The sequence below is a fragment of the Kogia breviceps genome, chromosome 8 (genome assembly GCF_026419965.1).
Source record: "Kogia breviceps isolate mKogBre1 chromosome 8, mKogBre1 haplotype 1, whole genome shotgun sequence".
NCBI lineage: Eukaryota > Metazoa > Chordata > Mammalia > Artiodactyla > Physeteridae > Kogia > Kogia breviceps.
This window is the reverse complement of record NC_081317.1, coordinates 100,611,291-100,631,893: the sequence shown is the minus strand read 5'-3', so window position 1 is coordinate 100,631,893 and position 20,603 is coordinate 100,611,291. Positions and strand designations below refer to the sequence as shown.

Here is a 20,603-nt window from a genome sequence, read left to right as displayed (position 1 = left end):
GTGCATGAAAATCCAAGACCATTAATATTAAAATTAGTTAAAAAATAAATTAGAGAATGGAGAAAATATTGTTAATATATCAAAACAAGCATCTCTCCGATGTGCAAATAAATACTTGTTATACCATATGTGAGAGTGTTTTATTTACTGTAATAAGATTCAAATTGAAAGAACTTAATAAATGTTTACCTATATGTAAGTCTATATGAAGAAAAATATTAACCTGCATAAGAGATTTAAAGAAGAGAGAGGATATATAGTGGCCAGGATTATATTAGTGGCAGACAAGATAATGTCACTATTTCACTTTTGTAAAGATATCTTTTCTTGCAGGCATGCAGGGTGCAGCCCAGCAATGTAGTTCTAAATAGTTTGACCTGATGATATGATTACACTTTAATTAAGGGTCAAAATAAGCTGTAAATAAGTAGAAAAAAGAAAAGCTTGTATTTGAAAAATGTATTTGTGTGGTGTACTGCACTGAGTAAAGTTGAGGCTAATTAACATTGGTTACGTTTGGGAAGGAGATGGAGAGTGGGAACGTCCTCCAATTATCCCATCAAGCACTACTCTTTTGATGAAACTGATCTTGTGTTTTTGTATAATTTAAAACAAAATGTTGAAAAATATTTATATACATTAAAGAACACAGGAAATACTCCATAAAATGTTGAAAGAATAATTATTTTTCAACAGCCTTGCTCAGGTCAGAATTGGTGGTGTTATGAAAAAAATACTTGCAAAGTATATTGAGTATTTTCCTAGGCCTATGTCATGAGGAGGGCCATCTAGTTTGCATAAAACAAACACGGTTGAGCTATCAGTGCATTATACTGTCATATTTAGATTTAGTGTTAGAAGGTCAGGCATTTTTACATAGAAAATCATTGCCGAATGCAAGTTCATGTACCTGATGCACACACAGTAAGGCCAAACAGACCAAAACATTGATGTTTGGAGCAGGTAAAGACTTACTGCAGTGGTCAAGCAAGGAGAATGAACGGGTGGCTCATGCTCAAAAGACCTGAACTCCTAGATGATTTGGGGGGAAGAGTTTTATAGGCATATTTGGGGGTGGAGCCTGCAAGGTATCTACTTTGGTTGGTGATGAGGTGACTGGGTGCACTTCAGGAATATTGTGCTCAACCTGAAGTCACCATCCTCCTGCAGAGAGGGGGCTTTAGATCCTGCAACAAAACTCAAAGATTTTTATGTATAATCCCTTGAGGAGGAACCAGGTCCCTGTTTTATAACTGCACTATTGTTTCTTGACTGCTTCTCTTTTCTTCTGCATTCCCTCCCTTTCCTGGTTAGTAACTGTTTGATTCTGTCCTTTGGAACTCAGCAATGGTCTAGGAGCTGAAACCTTTTTCCTACAAAGATGCAAGGGACAGGGAAAGGCTTTTGTATCCAGAAGAGCCCGGTAGCATCCTGCTTGGTTTCAAAATTGCAGTAAATGAAAAAGAAGTCTGTCCCATCATGACTAAACCAGTGAACTCACTTTTGAGAAAATACGCTATTTGTCCTTCACAAAGGACGCCCCTTTGATGCCAAGTAGGTTAATGAATGCAAAGACGGAAAATTCTATTCCATTAGGAGGATATGTTCTGGGGACTATCAGGACCTAGCAATCTGGAGAATCTGATATCAGTCATGACCTTTACCTGCTTGCCTTGGTACACCCACACAGGCCAGGTATGGAGATAGTCCAAGAACCACAGTGCGGAGAAACACCCGACCCGGGGTCTCGGAGAACCCAGGACCACGGAACAAGCATTTCCCTCGTATTTCTACTCTGCTGAATAAATTGATTGCTCTGTTCAAGACACCCCAGGGCGCGGGGAGCGACGGGAAATGTAGTCTTTCTCCCCCCACAGACCTCCTGGTTTCTGGGGCTTCCTCTGCGCCGGTGCAACATAGGCCCCGCCTCATCCCTTCCGCCTTCACAGGCCTCGTGGTGTGAAGAACCTGGAGCTTCGGCCCTCGCAGGTGCGGGATCTGCACGGCGGGGACGGGGACTTCGCGTGGCCTGGAGCTTTGCTGAGAGCGGCGTTCTTGTGGCGGGGGTGGAAGTGGTACGTCTCGGGCCTCCCTCCGGCCCAGGCGGGACTGCAGTGCCCGGGTCTGGCCTGGATCTCGGCCCTGGGATGGTGGGTGGGGCGATCCCGGTTCGGGCCTTGTGGTCTTGGGGGCAGGTGGAGCTGAGACCCGTTAGGACCGGGGACGGTGCGTGTGGGGATGGAATGCCCGGCCCGGCCTGCATCTGACGGGGGGACGCCGGGGCGGACAGTGGGAGGGAAAGCGCGGTGGTGACGCTGGCCGTGAAAGCGGGCCAGAAAGCCCGGGCGGAGGGGTGTGCTAGGCAGTCCTGCTCTGGAGCGGGAGAGACCCGGTCAGTTACAGCCGTGTCACCTGTACTGTGGGCGGGAGAAGTAACTTGGGTACGAATCAGGTCTGCAAAGGAGGCTATGAATAATGCCTGCGTCATGGCGTTGTTCTGAGAATTCGATATGGATCATTTGGAAAAAGAGCAAAGTGCCAGGTACTGACCGCCGAAAAAGTGATAGTAGATGTTGTTATTTAGAAGGCACTTTGTTCTTTTCATGGGGTGGTTTACAGAAGCCTCCCAATTATCTCGTGATAGCGGTATGAGCATCTGCATTCAACACGTTAAGCAAAAAGCAGATCCGAGTCTCAGGGTGGTGAGGTGGTCCCGAGTTTGAGAGCGCCGGTGACTTCTCCAGGCTCACCCGGATTGTGACAGAGCTCGGAGTCGAACAGTCGTTCATACCGTTCAGTCGTCAGAAGAAACTTATCAAGAGTCCCTTTTGAGAAACTGCAGCCCACTTCAATAATGTTTTTAAAAATTGTCTTAAAGCTTGTCATCCTTTTTACTGGGCTTCCTGTGGATTTTCTAACTCCAGGGGTAAACAGTTTTGCTAGGCAAACAAAGTAAGGATGCAGGCTGTGTCTTTTCTTCTGCTGTTAATTTTAATGAAACATGTCGTCCTTTGGTGTATTTTAATCTGTTAGTTTTTTGTTTGTATTGTTTAAATTAGTAAAAAAAATTATTTTTACTAACTGAGAAGTCGTAGGTTTAAGCCCCATGATCATTTCAATCTGGAAAATGGACAAATGGTGCTTCCACAGGGTACTTCCCTTACCTTTTCAAAGGCCAAAGTGAGTCCTTATGGAGGCTGCCCCTCAGCTGGGCTGCTGAGGTGATTGGGGAGTGAATGTAGGAACTATAAGTCAGGCCAGGTGTTCTGACCCTTTCCTCTTTCTGTCCCCCGCAGCTGAATCTTCACCATCCTCTACACTCTCCCAAGACCTACTGAAAATGAACATATCAGAGGTGAGCTCTTTTATTCATCCCCCTGTTAGTGGTATGGTAGTTTCAACTCTTGATTTCAGATTGCTCTCAGATTGTGTTACACATCTTTTATCAGTGTAAGTTATTTCCCTTTTATAATCAGTTTTACTTGGGTCATGAAGGTACCCTGAATTATATCGAATACCTTTTTGTATCTGTTGGAGTAAAGCTATAGCTTATTTTTTTTAATCTCCAAATATTAGAGGTAGCAGGTAGCTTAAATGGATTTTAGAATGTTAACTTACTCTTGAATTCTTGTATAGACCCTACTTGATAATGGGTGTGAGCCTTTTTTGTTTTTGGTTTTAAATTTGTAACTGACGTCTTTTTGCTCTTATAATATCTGAACTTTTATTCTGTATTCATACACTACATTAGCCTATAATTTTGTTTTCTTATGTCCCTGAGTAACTGTGGTATCTGGTTATATTAGTCTTTGGGGCCCTTTCTCCTCTCCTCTCCTCTCCTCTCCTCTCCTCTCCTCTCCTCTCCCTTGCCCCTCCCTTCTTTTATCCTTTCTCTCTCTCTCTGTCTATTTCATATGAGAAAGTCATCTGTTATAGACTTCCTGAAACTCACCTCTAAAACTGGACTTTGTGAGTACATCTGCTTTTTGTGTGTTGATGTAGATTACTGAGTCACTTTATTTAAACATGGATCTAGTCTGGTTTTCTATTTTTTTATAATTTTCAGAGAAAATTGTACATTTTTGTCTGTTTTAACAATGTATTTTCATGACCTTATTGATAGTTTTCTCTTATATTTGTTGTTACATCAATAATATCTGTTTTCATATATTTAAGCTTTCTACTTAACACAGGAAATGCTGATCAGAAAACAACCAAATGTGTTAACGGGTTGGCCCTGTCATAAATCTAGAATTTCAGAGTCTGCTGTTGGGCTTGGAAATTTGTACTGGTAGTATATTCTAAATACTGAGTTGAGGGAGCATGCACTCAACCATTTTGCTGGTTCCAACTTCAGTACACCAGCTGTCAATTTCTTTTTTAGATAGGTGATATATTCACGTGACTCTAAAATCTAAACAGAAAGCATATTCATTGAGGTCTTGATCAGTTTGAATTAATTATTTTTTGTGGTACAAAGTATGAATCAAGGTTATTGTTATTATTTTTTGTCTAATGGAGTCTTTTAGTCTAACATGATTTGTGTCAGAATATACTTTCTCCATTGAATTGCCCAGACACCTAAATTAAAAAAATGTGTGTGTGCATTATGTTTGTATATATCATTTTTAGACTTTTTCTTTTGATCTCTGTGCTTCATTTTCATTAATATCACACACTTTCTTTGTCTTAAGCTCTATGGTATGTCTTGAAATCAAGTAATATCGGTCCTCCGACTTTGTTCTTTTTCAAAACTGTTTTCATATTCTAGGTTGTTTGCTTTCTATGTAAATATTAGAATTAACTTGTGATTGTAAAAATCCTGTTAATCTTTTGATTATGATTTCATGGAATCTATAGATTTCTTTGTGGAGAACTGGCAATCTCCATCATACTGAATCTCCTAATCTATGAATTCAATATTTATCTCTGTTTACTAGGTTGTTTAGAGAATTTTGAGCTGAGAAAAGATATGACCTGACTTATAATTTAATAATAACTCTGAGAGTGGACTCTAGTGAGACAGTGGTGGAAATAAATGATGTAGCAGGACTTTCAGTAATCCTTTCAAGAAATGGTGATGTTAGCAGTTGTACTTTGAAGTGATCAAATTTTGGATGGAATTTAAAGGCAGAGCCCAAACTATGAAAATGCCTGCTTCCCTAGGACACCACAGATAATGTATGTACTGTCAGATATTTTTGATTTTTCATAATGTGAAAAAATTTCAGTTTTCATCTTACATTCCAAAGGTATTATCCATGTCACCTAATTTTGAATTCTTCAGATTGATGAGAAATGTGCTTTCACAGACATCAGTGTCATTCAAGGACGTGACTGTGGAGTTTACCCTGGAGGAGTGGCAGTGTATGAGCTCTGCTCAGAGGACCCTGTACAGAGATGTGATGCTGGAGAACTACAGCCACCTTGTCTCATTGGGTGAGCCTACTTTATCATGCGACTGCCTACAGTGTATTTGATTTTCTGTTTCTTCTCCTGTTTTTTAAGAAATCATCTATGTTGAGGTATAATTAACAAAATAAAATTCAACAAGTTTCTATGTATAATTCAGTGACTTTTGAAAAATGTGTACGGCTATACCACCAAAATCAAACATATTTCTATCATGTGAAAATTTTCCTTATGGCCTTTCTCAGACAGTCCTCTCTTCCCACCCATTTTATGGTAATCACTGATCCTCTTTCTATTTCAATACTTTTGCCTTTTTTGAAAATTCATATAAATGGAATCACATTTTATATACTGTCTGTATGGCTTCTTTCCCTTAGCATAATTCTTTGGAGATTCATGGATATTGTTGTGTGTGTCTGTGTTTATTCTTTATAGTGATGAGGAATGTTTCATTCTATGGCGTGTTGTTGATAAGACATGAGGTCCTCTTTGCTTTGGTGCTATCATAAGTAAAGGTGCTATGAATATTTAAGTCCAAGTCTGTGTGTGGCTGTGTTTTCATACCTTTGTGTAAAGACCCTAGTTGTTGTTTCCTGGGTCTTAACGGCAAGTATTTATACCTACAGGAATACCTGGTTTTATTGTGCTTTACTTTATTAGGCTTCTCAGCTGTTACATTTTTTTACAAATGGAAATTTTGTGGCAGCCCCTTGGGTCCAGCCATGTCTATTGCTGCCAGTTTTCAAACAGCATTTGCTTACTTTGTGTCTCTGTCATTTTTTGGTAATTCTCACAACATTTCAAACTCTTTCATTATTATATTTGTTATGGTGATCCGTTGTAATTGTTTTGGGGCACCATGAATTGCACCCGTATGAGATGGCAAACTTGATTGATAAATATGTGTGTGTTTTGACTGCTCCGCTGACTGGCCATTCCCCCATCTCTCTCTTTCTCTTCAGGCCTCTTATTTCCTGAGACATAATAATATTGAAATTAGGCCAATTAATAACCCTACAATGGCTTGTAAATGTTCAAATGAAAGGAAGAGTTACATGCCACTTACTTTAAATTAAAAAATAGAAATTATTAGTGAGGAAGGCATGTTGAAAGCCGAGATATACTGAAAGCGAGGCTGATCACACCAGTTAGCCAAGTTGTGAATGCAAAAGAAAACTTCTTGAAGGAAAATTAAAGTGATAACTCGAGTGAACCACATGAATGATTAGAAAGTGAATCAGCCTGATTACTGATATGGAGAATATTTTAGTGTCCTGGATAAAAGGTCAAACAACATTCCCTTAAGCCAAAGTGTAATCCAGGGCAAGGTCCCAGCTCTCTTCAGTTCTGTGAAGGCTGAGAGAGGCAAGAAACCTGCAGAAGAGGTTGAATCTGTTATAGGTTGGTTCATGGGGGTTAAGGAAAGAAGCCATCTCTATAAGATGAACGTGCAAGGCGGAGCAGCAAGTGCTGATGGAAAAACTCCAGCAAGTTATCCAGAAGATCTAGCTAAGATGATTAGTGAAGGTGGCTGCATGACACAACAGAGTTTTAATGTAGATGAAGTACTCTTCTATTGGAAAAGATGCCATCTAGGACTTTCATACATAGAGAGGAGAAGTCAATGCCTGCCTTCAAAGCTTCAAGGGCTAGACTGACTCTCTTGTTGTGAGCTAATGCAGCTGGTGACTTTAATTTGAATCCAGAGCTCATTTACCATTCCAGAAGTTCTAGGGGCCTTAGGAATTATGCTGAATTTACTTTGCCTATGCTCTGGAAATGGAACAACAAAGCCTGGATGACAGCACATATGTTGACAACATGATTACTGAGTATTGTAAGCCTATTTTTAGACCTGCTGCTCAGAAAAAAGATTTCTTTCAAAACATGCTCATTGCTTATGCACCTCAAGAGCTCTGATGGAGATGTACAATGTGATTAGTATATTTATGCTTGCTAACACAACATCCATTCTGCAGCCCATGTGTTGAGTTGTTTTGACTTTCAAGTCTTATTATTTAAAAAATATATTTTGTAAAGCTGTGGCTGCCATAGATATTGATTCCTCTGTGGGTCTGGGCAGAGTCAACTGAGAACCTTCTGGAAAGGATTGACCATTCTAGATGCATTAAGAACATTGTGATTCATGGGAAGAGTTTACAATATCAGCCTGAGCAGGAGTTTGGAAGAAGGTGATTCCAGTCATTATGGATGACTTTGAGGGGTTCCAAACTTGAGTGTAGGAAGTAACTGCACATGTGGTGGAAGAAGCAGAAGAATCAGAATTGGAAGCGGATCCTGAAGATGTGACTGAACTGCTGCAGTCCCATGATAAAAATTTAATGGATGAGGAGTTGCTTCTTGAAGGAGCAAAGAAAGTGGTTTCTTGAGATGGAATCTACTGGTGAAGACACTCTGAAGATCCTTCAAGTGACAACAAAGGATTTAGAATATTACACATTTAGTTAATAAAGTAGTGGCAGGGTTTGAGAGGATTGACTAGTTTTGAAAGAAGTTTTACTCTCTGTAAAATGCTGTCAATTCACTTTGCATATTACGGAGAAATAATTCATGAAAGGAAGAGTCAATTGATGTGACAAACTTCATTGTTGTCTTGTTTTAAGAAACTGCCACAGCCACCCCAGCCTTCAGTAACCACCACCATTAATAGTCAGCAGCATCAACACTGAGGCAAGACCCTCCGTCAGCAAGAAGATTACCGTGCACTGAAGGCTCAATGATGGTTAGCATTTTTTAGCAATAAAGTGTTTTTTTAAATTAAGATATGTACATTGTTTTTTAAGACATAATGCTGTTGCAAACTTATTAGTCTACTGTGTGTAAACACAGCTTTTCTGTGTACTGGGAAACCAAACAATTTGTGTGATTCACTTTATTGTGATATTCACTGTATTGCTGTGATCTGCAACCATACCTGCAGTGTCTCTGATGTATGCTTGTATATGAAGAAGAAAACAACTGCCAAATGTTTTTAAAGTGCATGTGTCATTTACGTGGGCATTAGCAACTTACAGTAATTCTAGTTGCTCCAAATATTCACCATCATTTTGTGTTGTAAACCCGATGAGTTTTTATCCTTTTAGTGGGGGTCTGTTTTATCTACTTGGGTTTCATTTATCATTTCTCTTTGACTAATGATGAACAACTTTTGCATGCTATTTGTTCATTCACATAGCTTTTAAAAAAGTAAGTTCAGATCCTTAGCCCATTTGTTTTGTTGAGGTTTTTGGGTTATAATTCAGTTGAAAGAGTTCTTTATACAATCTTGATAGAAGACTTTTATAAGATACACATGTTGAAAATTTTTTCTCCTAATCTGTGGTTGATCTTTTTAGTTGTGAAACAATTGAGCAAAAGATTTTCATGTTGATGAAGTCCAATCTATCATTTCCTTTACTTTTCCTATTCTATTCCCCCCAGCCCCTGTTTAATAATTTGCCTAACAAAGGTCATTCAAATTTTCTCCTCTATTTTTTTCTAGAAATGTCTTTGGTTTCGGTTTTACATTTAAGTCTTTGACTTTTTCCAGTTAATCTGTGTTAATGGTGTGAAATATAGATTGTGATTCATTTTTGCAGCTAAAGGTCTGCTTGGCTCACTGGTTATCCTTTTCCTATTCAGTTGCCTTGGCACCTTTTGAAATAAATTGTACATATATGCATACGCTTCTCTCTGAATATCATTCTGGTTTATTGATCTAAATACCTATCTTAATAGGTATGCACTATTTGACTAGTGCACTAGTCATGCACTATTTTGATTAATGTGTGCAGTAAGTTTTCACATCAGAAGGAGTAAGTCCTCTTAACTTTTTCTTTTGGCTATTACAGTTTCTTTTTCTTTCCCTATAAATTTTTTAAAAATTTATGTTTTCTGGAAACCCTAGTGGTGTTTTATAAGGATTGTGTTGAACGTTTAGAAGATTTGGGGGAAAATTTACATCTAATAATATTGAGTTTTCTGATGTGTGAACAATATCCTTCCTTTTCCTTAGCTTTTAATGTTCCTTTGCAGTGTGTTACAGTTTTCACTTACATGTCTTCAGCCTTTTTTGTAAGATGTATCCTTAAATCTTTTGATGCTATCTGTAATGATACTTTTAAAAATTTCAATTTCCAATTGTTTTTTGGATTTAAGTAGAAATATAATTTATGTTCATTGATGTTATCTCTGCTTTGCTAACTTCACTTGTTACTTCTACTAGATGTCTTGAAGATTCCTTAGACTATTTTATATATTAAATAATATGATTTGTAAATAGAGATTCTTTATATTTTTCTAATCTGTATGCGTTTTAATTTCTTTTTGGAACAGGCCAGGATTTAATGCGAAGAATTTATTTATTATTTACAACTAAGTATGATGTTAGTCATAGGCCTTAAATAGTTGCTCATTGTCACCTATTTCTTTTCTTTCTATTCCTAGTGCTGTAAAATTAATATCATTTCTTCCTTAAAAGTTTATACTAGAATTCATTACAGAAGCAATCTGGACCTGGAATTTTCTTTGTTGGAATTTTTTTTTTAATAACACCTTGATTGAGGTAGAATTCGTGTACCAAAAGTTCACCCTTTTAATTTACACAATTCAGTATTTTTTAATATGTTCACAGAGATATGGAACTATCACCACCATTTAATTTTAGTATATTTTCATCACCCCAAGAAGAAACCCTAATCTACTAATCTACTCTGTGTGTATAGAGATTTGCCTATTTTGGAGGTTTCATATAAGTAGAATCACAAAATATATAGCTTTTTCTGAGCAGCTTCTTCTACTTAGCATGATCTTTTTAAGGTTCATCAGTGTTATAATATGTATCCGTAATCAAATTCAATTTCTGGTTAAGTAATATTTGATTTTATGGATATATCACATTTTGTTTTTCCGTTGATGGGCTTTGGGTTGTTTCCATTTTGACTGTTAATGAATAATGCTGCTAGACCAGTTGTGTTTTTGTGTGCACGCAGTTTTCCATTCTACTTTGTATATACTTAGCGTAGAATTACTGGTTGATATGGTAACTCTGTTTAACAATTTTAGGAACTGCCAAAAGAATTTTTCAAAGCAATGGCACTTTTTTTTGCCACCCCACCAGCAATGAATGAGGGTTCCTGTTTTTCCACATGTACCTGAATAATTGTTACTGTCTGTCTGGTTTTTATTTTTTTAGCCCTCCTAAAAAAGTGGAGTGTGAAGTGGGATTTCATTATAGTTATTATAGTTATTTCTCTAATTTTGAGCATTTTTAATGTGTTAATTGCTTATTGGCTGTTTGTATATATTCCTTGGAGAAATGTCTGTTCACATCCCATTCTCTGTTTATAAGCTGGGTTATTTGTCTTCATTGTTGACTTTTAAGATTTTTTAATATAATCTGGATACAAGTCTCTATCAGTTATATGTTTTGTAAATACTTTCTTCCGTTCTGTGAGTTGTCTTTTCACTTTCTACATGGAGCTCTTTGAATCGCAAAAGTTTTTTATTTTGATAATATCCAGGTGGCCTATTTTCTCTTTTCCTCTTTTTTGTCAAATCTCAGAAAACTTTGCCTAACTCGAAGTCAAAAACATTTAGTCCTATTTTTTTCTGTATATTTTATAATTTTTTTCTCTACATTTAGGTCTGTTATTCATTTTGAGTTAATTTTTATAGATGGTATGTGTTACAACTTCATTCTTTTGCATGTGAATAGTGAAGTGTTTTCCAACATCATTTGTTGAAAAGACTATATTTTTCTGATTGAACTGTAGCACTCTTGTTGAAATTCAGTTGTCCATAGATGTAAAGGTTTATTTCTGTCCTCTCACTTCTATTCCGTTGGTCTCTATTTTTATTCTTATAATGTTTATTCTTACACCAGTACTACCTTAATAGTACAGTATGATATTGTGATTTATAATAAGAAAGAAGATTTGGTCTTCATCCCTGTCCCTGGCACAGAGTTCTAAATCCCTTGTGATTTCCTAAGTGGTAAGAGATTGACGTGTCTTTTGTTATTCATAACAAGCCCCTTTCAACCATGCCATAGTTCATGTTAATGAGGTAGCATTTGTAACCCCCCTGAGGATGTAGGCTTCTTGCCAGGAATACCAATCAAGTGATTTGAGGGTTGGGACATTCGGGCCCACCCCCTGATCTCCAGGGGTTGACTTAATTACTAATAACAATTATTCCTACATAATGAAATCTCCATAAAAAATTCTGAACTCTAGGGTTCAGAGAGCGTTGTTTTTACTGAACACTCGTAGGTGGTGGGAGGTTGATGCTCCTGGACAGGGCATGGAAGCTTTGCCCTGTGCAGCTTTTTCATCTGACTGTTTCTGAGTTGTATGCTTTGTAATAAACATGGTGATCTATTAATCGTAAGTAAACTGTTTTCCTGAGTTCTATGAGCCATTCTAGCAAGTTAAACCTGAGGACAATTATGTGGGAACCTCCCATTTATAGCTAGCTGGTCAGAAGCATAGGTAGCAACCTGGACTTGTAATTGACATCTAAAGTGTGAGGAGAGGCAATCTTGGGGGACTGAACCCCTAGCCTGTGGGATCTGATGCAAACTCCAAGTAGATATGTCAGAACTGAATTGAATGTAGGACACCTTGCTTGTATTGCAGAGTTGCCTGGTAGTGGGAAAAACCTCTACACATTCAGTGACCAGCAGTGAAGTAGTATTGAGAATACAGAAGTATTTTGTGAGTAGAGACAATAATATAAATGAGAAACAGGTGTGTTTTCCATAACAGAGTAATTGAAATTGAATAGTGTGAGCCCTCCAAGTTTTTTTTTTTTTTTTATCAAGGTTGTTTTAGCTCTTCTGGGTAACTTGCATTTCCATAATTTTAGGATTGGTTTGTCAATTTCTGTAAAAGAGTAGAGCAGAGATTTTGAGAGGGTTCGACTGAATCCGTAGCTCAACTCCTGGAGTATTGCCATCTTGACAACTTTAATTCTTCTGATCCATGAACATTGAGATTATTTGTCTTTCCATTTGTTTAGGCCTTTTAAAATTTATTGCAATGATATTTTGTTGCTTTAAATGGGCAAGGTTTATACTTTTGTTAAAGCTATTCTAAGTATTTTATTCTGTTTGATGCTATTGTAAATGGAATTGTTTTCTTTATTTCATATTTGGATTGCTCATTGCTAGTGCATAGAAATACAGCTGAGTTTTGCATATTTATCTTGTATTCTGCAACCTTGATAAACCTGGTTATTAGCTTTCAGAAGTTTATTTATTTATTTCTGGATACCTTAGGATTTTCTATACTGATTTGGTTTACCTTGCTCTTCCTTTCTTTGCTGTTTTATGATAAAATTTAAGCTCATGAATTGAGGCTTGGTTTTGCTTTATTATTTTATTTATTTATTTATTTTTAATTAATTTATTTTTGGCTGCATTGGGTCTTCGTTGCTGCACGCAGCCTTTCTCTAGTTGGCAGTAAGTGGGGCCTACTCTTCGTTGCGGTGTGCGGGCTTCTCATTGCGGTGGCTTCTCTTGTTGCGGAGCTTGGGCTCTAGGCACGCAGGCTTCAGTAGTTGTGGCTTGTGGGTCCAGTAGTTGTGGCTCACAGGCTCTAGAGTGCAGGCTCAGTAGTTGTGGCACATGGGCTTAGTTGCTCTGCAGTGTGTGGGATCTGCCTAGACCAGGGGGGCTCAAACCCGTCCCCTGCATTGACAGGCGAATTCTTAACCACTGCGCCACCAGGGAAATCCCGCTTTTGCTTTTTTAACATAAGCATAAGGCTCTCTATTTTCGTTTGAAAACTGCTTTAGCTGCATCACACAAGTTTTGATGTTGTGTTTTTATTTTTATTTAATCCAAGATATTTTTTAAAATGTCCTGTGATTTCTTGCTTGATCCATTGGTTTTGTAGAATTTGTTTACTTTCCAGCTATTTGTTTCATAATTTCTTATTGTTATAATTTTTATATCCTTTGTTTGTGTGTCACTCTGGATAATATCTCATGCATGGTTCAGTCTTATTGAATGTATTGAAATTTGTCTTAGGGCCTAGCATATGATCCTGGGGAATGTTCCATATGTGACTGAAAAGAGTACTTTTTCTTGATGGGGATTAGTTCCAGTGGGCTGATCGTATTGCTGAAGGCTTCTATATCTTATCTACTTGTTTTATGAAATATTGAGAAAGGAATGTGAGTATCTAAGTATAACTTTTGTGTTATCTTCTCTTTTAACAAGATTTGCTTCCGGCATTTTGAAGCTCTGTTTTTAAGTGGCAAAGCACTTAGGATTGTTACATCCTCCTGATGAATTTTCCCTTTTAGCATTTTGCATTGTTTATTTTTATTCCTGGTAGTATTTCTTTTCCTGAATTTTGTTTGGTACTGTATAGTCAGTCAGACTATCATTTGCTTATTGTGTGCTTCATGTGATATGTAGTTTTTCTGTCCTTTTATTTCTAGCCTGTGTCTTTACATTCACAGTCAGTTTCTAAGTGACAGTATGTTTGTTTTACTTTTTATTAGCTCTGACAATTTCTGTGTTTTAGCAAAATGTTCATATCACTTACATTTAATGTTATCTTTGTGGTTGAATTTGAAACCTTCTTGCTGTTTACTTTCTAGTTTTTTGTCTATTTTTTCCCCCCTTTTTCCTGCCTTCTCTGTGATTAACTCGTTCCCCCCCATTCCCACCCTTTTTTCTTTCTTTGGCTGCACTGTGTGGTGTGCAGGATCTCAGTTCCCTGACCAGGGATTGAACCTGGGCCCTAAGCAGTGAAAGCACAAGTCCTAAGCACTGGACCACCAGGGATTTCCTTTAACTACTTATTTTTAATGAATCTCCTTTAACCACTTTTGGCTTCTGAGATATACTTGTTTGTATTTTTAGTGGTTTCTAAATATACATCTCTAAAGTGTCAGTCTGCCTTCAGATAATATCTTGTTACTTCAACTGTGTTATTACAGAATATTTTCCTTTTCTGTCTTTCATCCGTGTGTTCTTGTTGTCATTTATTTTACTTCTACATATCTTGTAATCCACATAATACATTGTTTTCTTCTTATAAAACGTTATTTGCACTTTAATATATTTTTTAAATGAGAACAATGTGTTTTATTTATATATTGTCCATTTACATTTCTCTTTATTTCTTTTGTGTAGATTCATATTTACACTTGGTATAATTTTTTAAAATCCAGATGACTTAACTTTTCTTTTAGATCTGGTCAGCTGGCAATGGGTTTTATTTATTCATTTGTCTAAAAGAGTCATTATATTTTTGGATAAATACTAGCACTTTGAATTTGCTCAGGATTCCAGACACTGGTTTGGGGAGGCAAGAGGAACCTAACTTGATTGGGGCAGGGGAAAGTTAATATTTAATTTTGGGTCCTTTATTTAGCAGAGAAAGTTAGTAAGAATAATATACTGAATTTGTAAGATAAGCATGAACAGTTTGAAATTCTCATATTTGGGCATACTGACTTTTTTTAAAAAAACTGCCATTTAGAATGAATCACAGGGGAACAGAAATGTTTGCTATTCTAATATTAGAGACTTTTGAATCATCTGGGAAAATTTGTTAGAAATGCAGATTCTCATATGTCACCCCAGAACCACAACTTAAGAACCACTAGAGTAATAAAGTGCTCAGTTGGCCGGGTGCCCTTTGAAATTAATGAGGAATTCCTGGAGGCACTGAATATGGCAGGTCTATCAGGACCATATGGCCCTTTGACTTGAGAGTCCCAGTGACCTTTTCAGAGTGCCTTTGAGGTCAAAAGTTGCCCTAATGACACTAAGTTATTAGCCTTTTGCACCATTCACAAGCAAACAATGCAGTTTCCAAATAACTGTATGATTGGAACATAACAAAATGAATGTAAAAGCACATGAGAACTTACATATCTTATTAGAGATCTATGTCAGTTTTTATATCTGATGTAAATATTGGTAATCCTTATAACAAAACCCTTTGGAGTCTTTTAGTGTTTTTCCCCCTCCAGGGAGTATATTGTCCTGCCTTGAAGTTCAGTTTTGGACTTTTTTAACTCTGTTTTCTTAACATGTTCACGTTTTTCTCTATCTTTAACCTATGGAGTGTATTAGAATAGCAGCTTTGAGGTCCTTGGAAGCAAAGTTAATCTCAGATGACATTTTTCTTCTGGCCCATTGATTGACTTGTTTCCTGGTCATGAATCATGTTTTCCTTCTTTTCATACTTGGTCATTTTTTTAAAATTTAATTTTAATTTTATACTGGGGTATAGTTGATTTATAATGTTCTAGTAGTTTCAGGGTACAGCAGAATGATTTAGTTTTACATATTAATATAAGCATTCTTTTTCAGATTCTTTTTCCATATAGATTATTATAGAATATTGCATAGAGTTCCCTGTACTATAAAGTATATCCTTGTTTATTTTATATATAGTAGTGTGTATATGTTAATCCCAAACTCCTAACTGGTCCCTCCCCCACCTTTCCCCTTTGGTAACCATAAATTTGTTTTCAAATTTATGAGTCTGTTTCTGTTTTGTAAATAAGTTCACTTACATCATTTTTTTAGATTCCACATGTAAGGATATCATGTTATATTTATCTTTCTCTGTCTGACTTCACTTAGTGTGATAATCTCTAGGTCCATCTGCAAATGGCATTCTTTTATTCTTTTTGCTGCAAATGGCATTCTTTTATTCTTTTTTATGGCTGAGTAATATTCCACTGTAGATATGTACCACATCTTTATCCATTCTTCTGTTGATGGACACTTAGATTTCTTCCTTATCTTGGTTACTGTAAATAGTGCTGCAGTGAACACTAGGATGCATGTATCTTTTAAAATTATGGTCTTCTCCGGCTATATGCCCAAGAGTGGGATTGCTGGGTCATATGGTAGTTGTATTTTTAGGTTTTCAAGAAACCTCCATACTGTTCTCCATAGTGCTTGTACCAAATTACATTACCACTGACAATGGAGGAGGGTTCCCTTTTCTCCACACCCTCTCCAGCATTTATTGTTCATAGACTTTTTGATTATGGCCAGTCTGACTGGTGTGAGGTGATACATCATTGTAGTTTTGATTTGCATTTCTCTAATAATTAGAGATGTTGAGCATCTTTTCCTGTGCTTTTTGGCCATCTGTATGTCTTCTTTGGAGAAATGTCTGTTTACATCTTTTGCCCATTTATTGTTTTGTTTTATGGCTTTTTAAAAAATTTTGGGCTGCATGAACTATATATTTTGGAGATTAATCTTTTGTCAGTTGCTTTCTTTGCAAATATTTTATCTCATTCTGTAGGTTGTCTTTTTGTTTTGTTTATGGTTTCCTGTGCTGTGCAAAAGGTTTTAAGTTTAATTAGGTCCCATTTGTTTATTTCTGTTTTTATTTTTATTACTCTAGGAGGTGGATCTAAATAGATGTTGCTGCGATTTATGCCAAAGCGTGTCTGCCTGTGTTTTCCTCTAAGTTTTATAGTATCTGGCCTTACATTTAGGTCTTTAATCCATTTTGAGTTTATTTTTGTCTATGGTGTTAGAGAATGTTCTAGTGTCATTCTTTTTACATGTTGCTGTCCAGTTTTTCCAGCACCATTTATTGAAGAGGTTGTCTTTTGTCCATTGTATGTTCTGGCCTCCATTGTTGTAGATTAATTGAGCATAGTTGTGTGGTTTTATTTCTGGGCTTTCTATCCTGTTCCATTGATCTATATTTCTGTTTTTGTGCCAGTACCATACTGTTTTGATGACTGTAGCTTTGTAGAATAGTCTAGAGTCAGGGAGCCTGATTCCTCCAGCTCCATTTTTCTTTCTCAAGATTGCTTTGGCTATTCAGGGTCTTTTTTGTCTCCATACAAATTTTCAATTTTTTTGTTCTAGTTCTGTGAAAATTGCCATTGATAACTTGATACAGATTGCATTGGGTCTGTAGATTGCCTTGGGTAGAATAGTCATTTTGATACTATTGTTTCTTCCAATCCAAGAGCATGGTATATGTTCCCATCTGTGTCATCTTCAGTTTCTTTCATCAGTGTCTTATAGTTTTCAGAGTACAGGTCTTTTGCTTCCTTTGGTAGGTTTATTCCTAGGTATTTTATTCTATTTGATGTGATGGTAAATGGGATTGTTTCCTTAACTTCTCTTTCTGATCTTTCATTGTTAGTGTATAGGAATGCAAGAGATTTCTGTGCATCAATTTTGTATCCTGCAACCTTACCAAATTCACTGATTAGCTGTAGTAGTTTTCTTGTAGCATCTTTAGGATTTTCTATGTATAATATCGTGTCATTTGTGAACAGTGACAGTTTTACTTCTTCTTTTCCAATTTGGATTCCTTTTGTTTCTTTTTCTTCTCTGATTGCGATGGCTAGGACTTCCAAAAATATAAAAGTGGTAAGAGTGGACATCCTTGTCTTGTTCATGATCTTAGAGGAAATGCTTTCAACTTTTCATGGTTGAGAATGATGTTAGCTGTGGGCTTGTCATATATGGCCTTTATTATGTTGAGGTAGGTTTCCTCTATGTCCACATTTGGAGCGTTTTTATAATAAATGGGTGCTGAATTTTGTCAAAAGCTTTTTCTGCTTCTGTTGAGATGATGATACAGTTTTTGTTCTTCCTTTTTTTAATGTGGTGTATCATACTGATTGATTTGTGCATATTGAAGAATTCTTGCATCCCTGGGGTAAATCCCACTTGGTCATTGTGTATGATCCTTTTAATATATTGTTTAATTCGGGTTTTTAGTACTTTGTTGAGTATTTTTGCATCTATGTTCATCAGTGATATTGGCCACTAATTTTCTTTTTTGTGGTGTCTTTGTCTCATTTTGGTATCAGGGTGATGGTGACTTCATAGAACAAGTTTGGGAGTATTCCTTCCTCTGCAGTTTTTTGGAAGAGTTCCAGAAGAATAGGTGTTACCTCTTCTCTAAATGTTGATGGAATTCGCCTGTGAAGCCATCTGGTCCTGGACTTTTGTTTCTTGGAAATGTTTTAATCACAGTTTCAATTTCAGTACTTGTGATTGGTCTGTTTATATTTTCTGTTTCTTCCTGGTTCAGTCTTGGGAGATTGTACCTTTCTAAGAATTTGTCCATTACTTCTAGGTTGTCCATTTTACTGGCATATAGTTGCTTGTAGTAGTCTCTTATAGATCCTTTGTGTTTCTATGGTGTGAGTTGTAACTTCTTTTTCTTTTCTAATTTTATTGATTTGAGCCCTCTCCCTTTTTTTCTTGATGAGTCTGGCTAAAGGTTTACCAATTTTTTATCTTTTCAAAGAACCAGCTTTTAGTTTCATTGACCTTCTCTGTTGTTTTCTCAATCTCTATTTCATTTATTTCTGCTCTAATCTTTATTATTTCTTTCCTTATGCTACGTTTGGAATTTGTTTGTTCTTCTTCCTCTAGTTGCTTTTGGTGTAAGGTTAGCTTGTTGATATTTGAGATTTTTCTTCTTTCCTGTGGTAAGGTTATATTGCTATGAACTTCCCGCTTAGAGCTGCTTTTGCTGCCTCCCACGTTTCAGATTGTCGTGTTTTCGCTTTCATTTGTGTCTAAGTATTTTTTTATTTCCTCTTTGATTTCTTCAGTGATCCATTGGTTGTTTAGTAATATATTGTTTATCCTCCATGTGTTTGTGTTTTTTTACAGTTTTTTTCCTTGTAGTAGAGTTCTAATCTCATAACACTGTGGTTGGAGGAGATGCTTGCTATGATGTAAATCTTCTTAAATTTACAGAGGCTTAATTTGTGACCCAAGATGTGATCTATCCTGGAGATTGTTCTGTGTGCACTTGAGAAGAATGTGTATTCTGTTGCTGTCAGATGGAATGTCCTATAAATATCAACTAAGTCATAAAAGACTTGTATTTCTTTAGTGATTTTCTGTGTGGATGATCTGTCCTTTGATGAAGGTGGGGTTTAATAATAGTGGCATTAAAATTTCCCACTATTATGTGTTACTGTTGATTTCTTCTTTTATTGTTGTTAGTATTTACCTTATATATCAAGTTGCTCCTATGTTGGGTGCATATATATTTACAATTTTTATATCTTCTTCTTGGATTAATCTCTTGATCATTATTCATTGTCCTTATTTGTGTTTTGTAACAGTCTTTATTTTAAAGTCTATTTTGTCTGATAAGAAGATTGGTACTGCAGCTTTCTTTCGATTTCCATTTGCTTAGAATATGTTTTTCCATTCCTTCACTTTCAGTCTGTATGTGTCCTTAGGTCTGAAGTGGGTTTTTTGTAGACAGCATATATATGGGTCTTGTTTTTGTATCCATTCAGCCAGCCTATAAATCTGTTGGGTGGAGCATATCTATATGTATATTCTTATTGCCATTTTGTTAATTGTTTTGAATTTGTATTTGCGGGACTTTTTTCTTCCCTTCCTCTTTTCTTTTCTCTTCTCTGGTGATTTGATGACTATATTCAGAGTTGTGTTTGCCTTGCTTTTTCTTTGTGTGCGTGTATCTATTGTAGATTTTCAGTTTATAGTTACCATGAGGTTTTGATATAGAAGTCTGTATATAAACAAGATTGTTTTAAGCTGCTGGTCTTTTAATTTCAAATGCATTTCCAATATCCTACATTTGTACCATCCTCTTCTCACAGTTGCTGGCTTTGATATCATTTCTGTGTGTATGATTTCCAACCTTTACTCTGTTTGCCTTTACCAGTGAACTTTTCCATTAATAATTTTCTTATTTCTAGTTGTGACTTTTTCTTTTCATCTGGAGGAGTTCCTAGCATTTGTTGTAAAGGTGGTTTGGTGGTGCTGAATTCTCTCAGGTTTTGCTTCTCTGTAAAGCTTTTGATTTCTCCATTGAATCTGAATGAGAGCCTTGCTGGGTAGAGGATTCTTGGTTGTAGATTCTTCCCTTTCATTGCTTTCAGTATATCATACCACTCCCTTCTGGCCTGCAGAGTTTCTGCTGAAAAATCAGCTCATAACTTTATGGGAATTTAGTTTTATGTTATTTGTTGCTTATCTTTGTTGCTGTTAATATTTTCTCATTGTCTTTGATTTTTGTCACTTTGATTAATGTGTGTCTCAGTGTGTTCCTCCTTGGGTTTATCCTGACTGGGCCTCTACAGTTCCTGGACTTGGGTGACTGTTTCCTTTCCCATGTTAGGGAAATTTTCAGTTATTATCTATGCAAATATTTTCTCAGGCCCTTTCTCTCTCTCTTCTTCTG

At 36.5% G+C, this 20,603-nt stretch overlaps 1 protein-coding gene across 11 annotated transcripts in view; it reads left to right on the top strand.

Annotated features, from left to right (window-relative positions):
- Nucleotides 1-20,603, top strand: part of LOC131762013 (zinc finger protein 25-like) — a 32,015-nt gene that overhangs the window by 1,062 nt on the left and 10,350 nt on the right. The window contains exons 2-6 of one of the 11 annotated variants that reach the window (XM_067039815.1): nucleotides 1,950-2,075; nucleotides 3,297-3,355; nucleotides 3,924-3,969; nucleotides 4,941-5,181; nucleotides 5,288-5,439. In XM_067039815.1, coding sequence (XP_066895916.1) covers nucleotides 5,292-5,439 — 148 coding nt within the window. In that variant the 5' untranslated portion in view covers nucleotides 1,950-2,075; nucleotides 3,297-3,355; nucleotides 3,924-3,969; nucleotides 4,941-5,181; nucleotides 5,288-5,291. Of the gene's footprint in view, nucleotides 1-1,885; nucleotides 2,076-3,296; nucleotides 3,356-3,923; nucleotides 3,970-4,940; nucleotides 5,182-5,287; nucleotides 5,440-20,603 lie in introns of those variants that run through there. The other 10 variants (XM_067039818.1, XM_067039823.1, XM_067039819.1 and 7 more) reach the window with 10 other exon arrangements.